At 38.3% G+C, this 13,845-nt stretch overlaps 1 protein-coding gene across 1 annotated transcript in view; it reads left to right on the forward strand.

Moving 5' to 3' along the window:
* The window catches only part of MEP1B (meprin A subunit beta), a 32,543-nt gene continuing 18,698 nt past the window's right edge, over window positions 1-13,845 (forward strand). Inside the window, 8 exon segments of the mRNA XM_052788209.1 lie at window positions 1-203; window positions 1,801-1,850; window positions 1,853-1,953; window positions 9,818-9,836; window positions 10,022-10,072; window positions 10,176-10,219; window positions 11,244-11,322; window positions 12,456-12,573. Coding sequence (XP_052644169.1) covers window positions 1-203; window positions 1,801-1,850; window positions 1,853-1,953; window positions 9,818-9,836; window positions 10,022-10,072; window positions 10,176-10,219; window positions 11,244-11,322; window positions 12,456-12,573 — 665 coding nt within the window.

The following is a 13,845-nucleotide window of genomic DNA, read 5'->3' on the forward strand; positions in this document are numbered from 1 at the left end:
ATGGTTCGGGCTTGCTGCGGGCCTCTGGAACCAGGAGAGAAATTCTGCCGGCTAAGGCTCGCGCTCGGTCGCCTCGGCGAGCGCGAGGCGTCCCTGGAGTACGCTTGGGTCGCCGCATGGTACTCAGTGGCCAGCTACGGCCGCTTCAGTAGCCGCGTACCAGTCACAGGTTGTTTCGCACTGGGATCGGATTCACAGTTACCGTAAAATAGGTTTGCGTGAAAACGCGTCGGACACGATTCCGATTCCCGTGAAAGGGGGAGAGGTGTAATCCTGTGTGAGTAATTATTTAATTTGCAAAGGATTGTTTTTGCACACAAAGAAAAGGTAATGGTTAAAGTACACGTCTGAAGTGGCAGTGGGCAGGAAGGGATGCAATGATGTCATACACCCAAGGTTCTGCTGTTTGCGTTTTAACCTTGCTTTCATTTACCTGTAGCTAAGCAGTGCGAGGAAACGCAAAGTCTGTTTCGTTTTCTTGATAACTCTTAATCAAAGCAAACATGTCTTGTTTGCCCCTCTTCAAGAAGATGGAACACTTGTATTTGATATCTGTTGTAATTTTCACTTTCTTGTATTAGATTCTGTGTGACACCTGCTAGGTTTGTAAACAGCAGAATTTCCTAACTTGAAATACTGCAACTTGAAACATTTTGGATTTGACTGAGGGTCTCTTATCTTGCAGGTTCATCTGACAGCTCTTATCTTCGTTGGTGCTTTTGCCTCATCAGCCAAGGAGACACTATCGCAGTGTTATCCCCATTTGGGAGGTTAACTGAAAAAGTGAAACAAATTTGTGCAAGATAATGCAGGAAGCTTGAGGCAGGGCAAGGAACAATCCACTATCAAAGAATAGTAGACCATTTGAATATCTTCCTACTCTTTAATGTTTGGTCTATAAGCACTGCTAAGTGGGGTACGTCATGCTCTACAAGCTGGCACCTTTCAAGATAATTTAATGAATTCCTATCACTTGAAGTTGACACTGAAACTTATGATCAGTCAGGTTCCACCCAAAGGTCAACAAGCAACCGTGAATCACCATTGTTTGCTGAGCAGTATACTGATAGCAAAATTATCAAAGCATCTGTGCTGATCAACAGATCAACAAAACTGTTCAAATATGAAACTACCTACCAAAAATGCTAGAAAATCACTGTCTGTATAGAGCTATTTTCAATTGTTTTTATGGTTCTCTGTAGTTAGCTGACATTGCATTTTGAAATTAGGTGCCTTTGGCTTTTAAAAAGAGCATTCTTGCTTTCCTGTTCTTCACTCATTTTTCTCTCACCAATCTCTCTGCCCCCATTACTGTCTCTTCCCAGATTACTACCTGCAGACGTAGCTATATGAAGAAGGCTAAAGCAGGTGATGTTTCCCATCTGCATTGGACAATGCCTGATGAATGTTCCTTCTTTTGCAGCGAGGCAGGGGATAAGCACTGCAGTATTATTATTACCTGTGCTGCAGTAGTGCCCACTGGCGGCAGTGCTACTGGGCAGGCATAAAGAGATGGTGCCTGTCCAAGGGAACACGCCGTCCGCGCCGCGGTGCTCCCCATCTGTCTGGTGCTAGCAAAGTGACCTCAGCAGGAGATCCAAGCGGTCACTGCAATAGATCTGCAGCAAGCTCCACATCAAGTTCTGATGTCTTTCCTTTTTGTTGCTTCTACTAGCAGCATGGGAGCATGTGGGTCTATGGGGAAAGAAATGCAATTGACTGGCAAAAGCTCAGATTTTGCAGGTGTCTCTTATAGTTACTCAGGGCTCATTAGATAGCTTAGCACCCATAAAAGTTGTGAAACGTGCTCAAGGCAAAGAATTGCAAGAAAGGAAAAAGCAATCAACCAGTTAAAGACCTGCTCCTTCTGCTTTGCACTTAATGTTTTTACTTTTCCTCAAACACAGAGCTTGTAGTCAGGACACTGGTGGACTCTACCTGCAGATCAAAATGGTAATGGAAATAAATAACATCCTTGAATTCCACAGGTCCCTGACCATGTCAAGAAAGGACGTGAGTTACCTTTGGCTGTTATATGCCCTGGTAACAGTAGAATAAACACGTAATCTAAGACTGTCATTCTTTTTGTACATCTGAAAATGCACACCATCTATTCAAATATGTTGCACTATCCTTTATTAATTAATCTCCAGTAATACTTGGTTATTTCTTACTGTGGGCCTTGGTCTTAGAAGTGTGATATGGCTATAGTGCTTTTCATCTTCAAAGAAAAATGCAAGGAGTCATGTAGCAAAACCCTTTAGGAAAATAAGGGGTAGGTGTATTGCCTGAACATAGACAGTAAATCAGTGATAAAGCAATATGTTTGTTATTGTAGAGAACGTGGTCACAAAAGTAGATAAGGTCTGTAGAAAAGATCTTCCATGATTAGGTGGAAAAAAAACTTCCTTAAGACTGCCCATCTATTTATTACTTTCTCCTCAAAATGTATTAAAAACCCATTTAGCTACTTCATGGGTGACACTGAAATTCATGCCAAGAACTTCCATCTTAAAAGTCCTGACATTCTGTTGTTCCTGTATTGTTTATTTTTCCATTGCATCTTGTTTTATTATGCCAGATGACTGGTTAAGGTGTCAAAACTCTGAGTTTTAATTAAAAAGCAGTGTGACTTGGAGGAAAAGCATATACAGGGACTGTATTTTACAATGCAAGGTTAGCATATAACTTTGGTGCCTTCTCTGTTTGGTGTCACTGTATGTCAATTCCAACACCTTCTCATGTTTTCTTTGGGTAACTCACTTTTTAGCCAGTCCTGAGAGCAGGGATGGTCATGACACAGAGGTTCATACAGCCCTTCTTTGTGACAGGACAGTCATCCTCCTATCTCCTATTGTGAAGAGGTTGGTGTGAGGCCTCACTGCTGGTTGATGCATCTTAGAAGTGGGGATGTGGGAACAGAGAGCAGATTGTCTTGATTATTTGCATGTAAAAGGGATCAAAGAAGTAGAAAAACAGGCTTTTAGGCTTTCTTCCAACACCAAGTAGTAAGACCAAAAAATGTGCTATTTCTTTTGAGTTCATCATATTCCACCATCTCAGGAAAACACTTGTAAGGTACTATAATCAAGGAATAATGGGTGCAGCTGCACTAGTCTTTTAGTTTTGATCAGGAGTGTATTTTTTAAGCAAGCATCATCATCATCATCATCATTCCCACTTACCATGCTTCAGTTCACATCACAGAGCAGTTTTGGAGTGTCCAAATTGAATTCCTTTGGTTTGAAACTAAACCAGAATATGTTCTTCAGATCCCCGCCTAATGCAGTCCAGTTGCCACCACTGATGTCCAGTCATTGGGATCAAATCAGAGCCAGCCTGAAGTAAACCCTTTTGAGATGTGTACAGCATAGACACCAGGTTCTTGGCACCAAAGGTTTCAATGTACAGATCTGTTCCAGTTGGTTGGAAGTACTTGTTACTGTGGACATAGCCAATCTAACCTAGAGAGCCTCCAAAAGGAGAGCTACCATCATGTCCCAGGAGCTGAAGATGACAACATGCAGAATTCAAGGACTGCTGAACTTGCAGAAGAAATCTTGACAAAATAGCTGTTGAACCTTCTAGACATCACTGATTTGAAAACAATTGACGCCATCTTTATTGGTGGGTAGAGGATTACAATACTTACTGTTACTTTTGTAGAAAAAAACTAACATTATAAGAACAACGATATCTACAGCTGCTACTTCTCAATGGATCAGCAATGAAATAAGCATGGATCTGAGCAGCTAGAAATTGCTCAGGTGTCCTCATTGCTTAGGATCAACCCATTTTTTCTTATCAGCTCTGATACTTGAAATAGTATGAGAAATGTTATTAATTTTGATATAATCACTTGGGACTCTGTATTTACAATACAAAATCTAAATACCATTTTTAGTTTTTATGATGGCCTAACCAGGTAGTTGGTCTGGGAAAGTAAAAGGTTAGCCTAGTCTGATCATACAATTACCACAAGTACCTTCAGTTTAAGCGTAAGAAGAAACTATGGCAATTTCAGCACTCTCTGGCAGCTAGTAAGTACAAGAGATGGCTGAAGCTGGAAGAAACTAAAACTCCAAAGAGTCACAGACAGTGGTGATAGTACAATAGTACTGACATTTTAAAAATTAATTTGTATAAATAATCCCAAAGAATACCGTTATTTGAGTTAGTGACAAGTACAGTGTTTCACATTTATCAACAATAGAAATGGCATTGCCTTTTCTAAAAGCAAGGTACTGAAATTATGTTGCTGACAGATTTTTTTTTTTTTTTATGTGCACGCATTTCTCATTTTCCCTTTCTGTCCAAAAATACATATTTATTAATATATGAATGTCTTACCTGCCAAGAGTCTTGCTGGCTTTCAGTTGTTCAAAAGGTTTTAGTGCCAGCTTTATTCACTGAATCACAGGATGGTTGAGGTGGGAAGGCACCTCTGGAGATCGCTTGGTCCAATCCCCCTGCTTGCAGCAGGATCACCTGCAGCAGGTTGCTTAGGGCTGTGTCTGGTTGGGTTTTGACTGTCTGCAAGGATGGAGACTCCACAACCTCTCTGGGCAACCTGTGCCAGTGCTTAAAAACCCTTAGAATAAAAAAAGTTTTCTTATGTTTAAATGGAATTTCCTGTATTTCAGTGTCTGTTTCCTCTGCATTTCCATTTTCTTGTGTCCATTTCATCCTGTGTGTCAATTTGTGTCCAATATTTTTTCTCACAGCAATGCTTAAAAATAGTTAAAGTATACGTTAGTTATCGTACTAGAGTAATGATGGACTTTGCTTACTGGCCAAGAAAAAGTAGGTAAGTTAATTGTTGATGAGAGGACAAAGGTTTTGATTTATGATACTTACTATCTTAAATACCAAGTTGGTCTGAAATTCTGTTCCTGCAACTGCTGACTGAAGAACAACATGGTCTGGTTTTCTGTGCCTGCACTCCTAACTTTGCTTCTTCTTCAGGTGGTCTGGAGTCAGGTAAGAAAACAAAGAATGCATATTCTTTATATGATCAAGTAAGCAATGCAACTTAAGATGAATTTGAGAGGAAAAGACTTATGTATGTTGCTTTTGCAAAATAAGAATTTTGTTGTCATCTGCATGGAAGAAAGAGAAAGATTTCTGTTTCCTTGGGGTCTTAGTGCTGCTATTTTTAATAGGCCTGGCTATACATGGAAAGAGCTTATCTTGCATTTCTCATCTAATAAAAATTTCCACTAGTATTCGAAGTAACGTTATCAGAATAGCAAGTCTGGGGTTAGAACCAAGATAAGTATTAAAATTTATTTTGCTACTCCATATTTGAATGGAAATATGATTTTTTTTGCTCTAATACAATATATTTGATAATCAAATTGATGCCTTTTTAGCCACTGGATATACTTGCAAATGACTGTTCCTCCAATCCAGCTGAACTATTAAATGCCAAAAAAGTAACAGTTGAGGTTTTGTATTTCCTGTCTTTTGTAGTGAAGTGTAGCATTTTGCTCATCTTGTGATAATTTATTGCAGAGGCCAGGAATTTTGGTGATATACAATATAATTAGTTTGGAGAACAAAAACCAATAGGTTGTTGAAAGCTCATTTCAGCTGTTCATAGCTTCAGGGTAATCTATAGAGTAAGGTATTACTTATTGTGATATTACTTGAGTGGAATAACGTTATCTATTTTATGTTATCCAACTTAACTGTCTGATTCTATGAATCCAGCTCCAATATCTCACTGTGACAGTCATATCCCCTTCCACTCCACTAACACGTGCTCATACATCTCCTGAAGTCAAGAGCTCAACCTCATGTCCCCAACTTTCCCATAGTGTTCCTATATCCCCCACTACCCCAACTCACATTTCTCTTGTATTTCTGCTGCCCATCACGACTACCAGTTCCTCTATTCCCAACCTTTTTGAAACTCAAGTCTCAGCCTTGTTTAGATTCCTCTGCAGGCTTTGTTAAAGCATGTAGTAGGTGATGAAGGCTGGTACTAACATCTACAAGCTATCACACATCACACTGACTGGTAATAACCAGCTCCTGTGTGAGAGAGGGGCTTCTAATCACCAGGGCTAATTATTTCATTTTCATGTGCCTTATGGCCAGGAAGAGTTTCTTTCGTATTTCTGGATGCCAGTACTAAAAGTTATATAGTCTGGAGAAAACACTGATAAATTAGGGTGTCTCATCTAAACTTGTTGGCTATACTCCATCTGAAGTCCATGGTGAGGCAGGGAAATTTTCATCGGGTGATTTATTACATCCTTGAATAGCTGTCCAAGCTAGGTGAGGTGGATCATCTTCTGGAGATACCAGCGCATCATGGTGGTGCCATACCTATTTCAGGGACAGCTAAATTATATATGCAGTTACTCATTTTTTTCTCCACTGATTACTGAGTGAGTCTACTTACCTTGTTGTTATGTGACTAAAATAGATGAGATGATGTTTCCCACATGTTCAAGATGCACTTGAATTATTTACCAGTTAAATATGCTCACAAGCCATGGTTTGACCAACCTTTAATGTAACTTAATTCACGTAAACCATGTTGTTTGCCAAAGTTAGGGACTAATATTATAAATGTTCAGATTTTTGTGTGTGTGTAGATTTAAAGGTAGCATTGGTTAGACTAAATTAGATTCCTCTTTGGTATACCGCAGGTAATACAACCTTCCTCTGTGTGTGAGTGTGAATCTGTTGTTTATTTACAAACCTTTTAGAGACTAGAAATGCATCATGTAGATCTCAGTTGTCAGGCTGGTATTGAGATGGAAGCCATTACTACTCAAATGAGTAATACTCATACACAGAGATACTCCTTTTGAAACTGAGTATTTTGCTGTTGAGATTCACAGGACTGAAGACCTAGTTTTGTTGAGAAGAAAGTGGGAAGGAGTGGTGAAAGGATTCCTTCAGTGTAAAATGTTCAGTGACAGTTTTCAGACACTGAGGACCAACCTGTATTTCCGTAGATGATTGCTGAATTTGGTATTCTTCAGTCATGGTCTCACATTTTGGTTTGTGCACCAAAAATGCTGCTGGACTTAGCTACATTGATTTCAGTTTGTGAGCTTTTGCTGCTGATAGAGGAGCTTTTCCATGAGCTAGCCAGTTTTTACCTTTAGCACAGTTATGCTTTCTGATTAGTTGATATGGGTACATTGTAGTTAATAATTATTGAGACCGTAGAAACATTTTACTCTCCATTAATGGTTATAAGAGGATTCAGCATATATAGGTATGATTCTTCTCCTCCATCAACAATCTTTACCAGAAAAGACGATAATGTGATTTTAATCTTTGAATATTGCAAGCTTTACTTGTCATTTTTTTCTTCCACATATAGCTAGAAATCTGTGTGAGAGTGGGAGTTTAAAAGCAAATGAAGTCTTCAAAATGTGTGTTACACACTTTGCCTGTGTACTTTCAGCTTGTTTTACAAGCTGCACTTTCATTTCAAAACTTGAATACGTGGTCTGGATACTGTCTTATGCATATCCAGTGATAACGAAAGGTAATGAGAGGATATACGTGCAATAAAACTTCAGAATGTAAGAGGAGTCTATTGACACTGCAGATTTATGGATGATTTGTTTGGAAAAGATATTTTGGTTTATTAAACTGTATCTATATACAGTTATATACTTATTCTTTTTTCTGAACTCCCCATCCATATTTGTCATGTAGCAACGTAAACCTGAATAATACCAGTTAACTCAGTGAAATGTGAGATCAAAACCAATCCTTCAGCATTTGCATCTGCCCAAGTCTGGAAACAGTTTTTCAATCATCAACTTGGTCACTTTTCCACAATGACACTGGGTTTTTAAGAGTCAGGTATCTTAAAATCTACCAAGTATTGAAACAACCTAAACCTGGGAAGTAAGTACTGAAACAGGGTTGTTTCAGGAGAAATTGGGTCAGGAAACAAATTCTACTCAAAAGTTTTTGTAACCAACACTTCAAGGTCAAAATCCTGCCTTTAGACTGGGCAAGGACATATGTGGGTGGTAGTTTTCATGAAGACAATTAAGAAGTAGAAGAAGTAGTTGATTAAAAACTTTGCCTGTTTATATAATGTTTAGATATTAAGCATTTGATTATGCCAGCTCATACCAATTAGGCATTATCGCTCTTAAACCTATACATTATAGCCTCCACTTGCTTAGGCAAAAAATGGTTTTCCCCTCTTAGGCAATCAGGGTAAATGATCAAAATCTGACAAAAACTGTGAAGCAACAGTTTGAATTAATTTTAATTCAGGTGAATCAAAATGATAAAATGAGATTTCAGGCTTTTGTATTTACAATATTTTTTTCTGCCATTTGCTGAAGTTTTCACAGGACAGTCATTTCAGATTGAAAATGAATCTTTCATTAAAAAGCTGAAATGGGACATTCTGACATTTTCAAAGCTTTCTTTCTGAACCTTTTCCAAATGAAGAAATTTTATTGAAGTTTTTTTTTTTTTCCTGCGTTTGGTTAAAGTTTTTATAGGAATGCTGTCAGTTTTAGGGCCCACAAAATATTTGCCCTCGAAATTGTTCCTATCATTATGTGCCAAAAGTCAGGTCTAGAAGAACATGTACATTTGAATCTCTCTTGAATAGTCTGGCCATACTATTTTCTTATCCAACATACAGATGGTAGAAATTACCACAATTAATATTCTTGTGGCCTGCATGGACTTGATTTTTGCCGTTTTTCGACATTCTGATCTTGTACTGTTCATTGCTTCTATTGGAGGTTGCAGATGCTTATCACACTGGAAAAGTAAGTCCTGCATGCAAAACTGCATGTACAAAAGATAACAAATTGTTTATATGGAGAAAGAAAACCAGTCAGGGAGTGGGAACTATAGTAAAAATAAAAGTAAAAATCCCATCCTGCTTTGCAGAATTGCTGTTATGTCTTACCATTTGCTCTGTCTGTAACCTATATTGCCAGAGCTCAGAATTTAAGGGTGTTTTTTACCTTCAGTTTGTGAACTTCTTTTCAAACATATGAATGCAAGACTTCTGGTGAGAAATAGGAGAAGCCACCCAGCAACAATTGCTTAGAAAGGCTGTTCATGATTTTACTCACTGCGTGAGAAACAGTTGTGTAGTGTTATGTCAAGTATTCCAAGCCAGTCCAAAATGAAGTGTCTAGTCGAATAAAAGAGTATAGATTATATTCTGTAGGCATGTTATGGCAAGGAAAAATGTGCTATGTGTATCTCATTATATCTCACTATGGTCTGTGGATTTTACACGTTGCAGAAAGAGTCTTTGAGTTGGTATTGCTTAGGTAAACGGAGTCCAGCTAAGGCACTGGACTGGGGCTGAGGTGACCTGGGCTCTGTACCCAGTCCTTCAAAGACTTGCTGCGTGATGCCAGACCACTCATTCTATTCCCCCATCTTCAGCTTTACGATGGGAAGTTAAGCATAACTTCCGTAGGTTCTGTAAAGCTCCTGACTAGTAGCAATCCTTGATTTCATAGAAATAATAGGCTGTTTTTTTCCTGTTTGTGAAGGACCATTCAGCACTGCCTGAGCTGTGAGAGAAAAACGGTTGTGAAAACTTCACAGAAGCAGTATTGGGCGACTTACTTGTTGGGCAGCCTGAAGTGGGGAGGACACAAAGCTGACACATAAGCAAATAAACATTTCCAGTCAAATGAGGAGGCGGTGGGTCCAGTCAATCCAATGCAAAGCCATGCGCTAAGTGCTGTCAGTTGAGCTTAAATCGCATCTCTAATACTGTTGAGAGAGTAACGCGAGCTGCATTTCATTATGTGCCTTTCTAATAATATCTTTTTTTCTTCCCCTTCCCCAGCCTGCTCCAGAGACAACTGGTGAGTTCTGTTTAGAGATCTATTTGTATGCGCGGGAGGCAGTCAACAAAACCAGCTGCTCGTAAACATCGCTAGGACAGACACAGATTTATAATTACTGTTATTGTTATTGCATTAATTTTCACACTTCATAAAGATAACAGCAAGGGCTAATGTCCTACCTCACTTGTCTTTCTATTTTTCAGAAATAGATGTAGATGGAGGAATTGATCAAGACATCTTTGACATCAATGAAGGTTTTTTAAAATTCAGATTCTCTTTTAATTTTTTTTGGAGATTTTCGTTACGGTAGCCACAGATCAATACAATAATTGCATCTTAATCTCCTCTTCCCTTTAGCTTTAGGACTAGACCTTTTTGAGGGAGACATCAAACTTGACAGGGTGAGTTCAAATATAAAATATAAACCCATAAATGTATCGTTGACTTATGCAATGTAAAGTATCACTGGCATGGAAATGATTGATGCATCCCACTCCTACTAACAATAAATGCCGTTTATGTACCAATAGACTGAAAATGTTTGGGGATGGGTTTCTACAAAATGTCACAGACAGTGAAGGAGTTGGGGGCATTTGCAGAAACATTACCTAAAATAAGGTCGGTTTAGCTATTAGATCAGTATTATTAGCTTCTTGTTTCCTTTACTATGTTTTTTATATTTGAACTTTTAAGACATTCAGCAGCACTGATCATCATCTGGACAGGTTTATATAAAAGATTCTTCATTTATATGTACCATATTTATTATAAACCAATTCAATTTACAGACCAGTGCTGCAAAACCTTCATTATATAAGTAGATTCACTAAAACCAATGGAAAAATTAGATCGGTAATACCACATTTTAAATCATCTGTCCAGTATCCCTACCTGATCAATTAAAAAAATATATATATTTACATAGCAAGTTACATTTCAAAAATATCTAGTAGAGACCCCTGAAGTGTCTTGTACCCCTGAAAGTTGGTAGTGTTTTACTCTCCCTTTTGGTGAATTGCTTTGGCCTGAGCATATCAGTGGAAGCAAGGACAGCACTTGCTAAGGGCACAGGAACAAACCCTTGCATTATGAAAAATTACAAAATTATTAATCTCTGTACAGTTTTCAGGGCTTTAGATCTTAATGCTTCCCACAGGAGCTGAAGCTGTCCTCACATATGCATCAAAATCTCAGGTAATTTCTATGGAGAAAATGCTGCAGAAGTTGGAAACACCGGTAGAAAGGAGTGAAGGGATTTCAAACCCAAGCCTTAGACCTTGAGTGGTCTTCCAAAGTTTTTGAGGTCTCTGATTTCCTCTATGTCTTACATGGACTTGTAGGAGACATGCTTTGCTTTAGCACTATTGTAGTCCCTGATCCTAAATAACTTTTTACTGATGACTGCATACTTATTTTCTTTCTCAGATGCAGGAACGAAACTCCATCATTGGTGACAGCTACCGGTGGCCCCACACTATCCCCTATGTCCTTGATGATAGCCTGGGTACAGTATTTGCCCGTGACAATGTCTGTATGTTGTGTTGATTGAAATGTTAAATACAGGTTGATAAAGATACTGTGGCATCCTTTTCTCTTGTAAGTCTAGAGCAGGCCATTTCCCACAGCAGGATTGGGCCTGGGTGTGCACAAGCAGGATGTATCATCTTGGGGTTGGTGCTGGCTCTCACCTCCTTTCTTGGATGGTTCTTATCCTGCCATTGCTATGGCCCAGCAGATTGATTTGGTTTTGAAAGCATACGTCTGAGACATGCAATTCTACTAGGCAGAAGAAAAAACAGGGCACTGAAGATCTTTTTAAAGCCAAGAAGCTTACCTGGCCATTTACATCATCTATAGCACCGATGGCAAACTGGAATTCTGGCAGACAATGCAGTTTGCAATGGCACATTGCTGAGTCCCCCAGTGTGGGCCAGGGACGCATCATAGTTTGTCTCTGTCCCTTTGAATCCACCCGGCTGTGGCTCTGCACGGCAGAGGCGAGTGGTGAGACAGGGAGCTTGAGTTCTTACTGTATACCACATGGGGAGATTGTGCCCTCACTACACAACGTGGGGTCATCTTTCTGGTACATGACAGGGAAAAAAAAAAAAAATCACCCACTCCTAGTTTAGATTTGGATCTAAAGTGGGTTGAAACCATGCAAGTTGCTTAGAGGAGATGAGATGATAACTCAGATATAATGTTAGCAGTTCAAGTCCTGGAGAGATTCTGTGAGAGATCTGTAGCCTGCAGTCTGCACTAGATAAAATCTGATGTCTTCATTCCCTATTTATTTAATACTCATTCACATAAATCTCAGCAAAGTAAATGAAATAATTTACAAAATTAAGAACCATGCACTATAATATTTTATATACTCATCATGTCATATTTTATATACTCATCATGTCATACTTTATACATAAGTACCAAAGAAAAATTACACAGAAACAGAACAAGAGAAAGGTAGAATGTCACAACAGCCTAATTTATGGTTTTAGGTCCCTACTCAGGTCTTAATCCAGCAAAAAGCCTGATTATTTTGATCAAAGATTGCTGGAGAAAGATCCACCTTTAGGATTTGCTCCATACAGACCTATTGGCTCAGTATTGACAAGAACACTATTTGCTTTGCAGAAATGAATGCTAAGGGACTCATCCTCAAGGCATTTGAACAGTATCGACTGAAAACCTGTATTGACTTCAAACCTTGGGAAGGGGAGAAGAATTACATATCTGTGTTCAAAGGAAGTGGGTAAGAAGAGTAATGTAAAATAACTTTCATCCTGTTTGGCTTCAGGCTATTTTTATGACCAGTATTCACTCTAAAACACATATATCTAATTATAATTTCGTATTTTTGTTGTGTCCATTTTTCCAGTCTTTTTTTAACTGGAAATTGTAGTAGTTTCCAAAACAGGTATTACCTTCATAGTAATGAAAAATTTCTTGCTGATACTTATTTTTAAATGTAAGAGGAAATCAAATCCTCCTCAAATAAGAGGTAATTTTCTTGGCATGGTAAAAGATATCAGAAACAAGCCAATTATTTTCTTGACTGATCTTTGGATATATGGATTATCATTTTCAAATAGTCATTCTTAGTATACCTTAGTTTTTAGGAAAAAAAATCCCAGCAAAAATATGGTAGCTATCACTGTGGGACAATGAATTTGTTTGACTATAACAAATGGAATTGCATTTGAACAATGTCACACCAGCATTCAGATATAACAGCAATATTTTTAAATGCTGCCTAGCACTGAGATATTTTACAGAGGTTTCACTTTATTTACCTCTTTTGATGAATAGTTATACTATCCCACCTTAAATTTTGCAAAATAAGACCGCAGTAAAGAAGTCAAAATTGCCCCAGCTGCTTCCCTTTCTAAGACAGTCTCTGTCAAAACAGTGCAGCAAGAACAAATATATTCTCCACTCTATGCTGAACCATTTCTCTTTTAGAACAGGAGATTAGGGAAAGCTTGATAGCCTGGTGAGAAAATTTACCTTCAGAAAAATCATTTCCTGAAATGAGAATGCATTCATAAATGGAACAAGATTTTCTGATAATAAAAATGTTTCCCTTTCCCTTTGGCTTCTTCCGAGATATTTGTAGCAGATAATTGTTTCAAAATTTCTTCAGTCTCTGGCTCTTTATATTTTCTACTCTTCATGCTATATACGACATTGAAACTCAACCTTAAAAGATCTATAAGTGGAGACTTAGGGAGCAATGCATTTTCCTGTGCTAATGACTCTTAGGCTTTTTGAGCCAAATGGAAAACTCATGTAGTTAAATTTTTTAGTCCTTTGTCACATAAAGTATGCATTGAATTTGCTAATAATTGTACCTGAAAAAGAACCACAATATTTAGCCTATGGCAAGTAAGAGGCCTCTGCACAATGTTTCATTTATATGTCTATTAAAAATAGATGAGTCATGGTGATGAAGAAGAAAAGTCATTCTAGCTGGATAACATATCTTGCCCTCACTGCCTGGTGCGTCGCTTGCCCTGAAATGTTT

Source organism: Harpia harpyja, chromosome 5, assembly GCF_026419915.1.
Source record: "Harpia harpyja isolate bHarHar1 chromosome 5, bHarHar1 primary haplotype, whole genome shotgun sequence".
Taxonomy (NCBI): Eukaryota; Metazoa; Chordata; class Aves; order Accipitriformes; family Accipitridae; genus Harpia; species Harpia harpyja.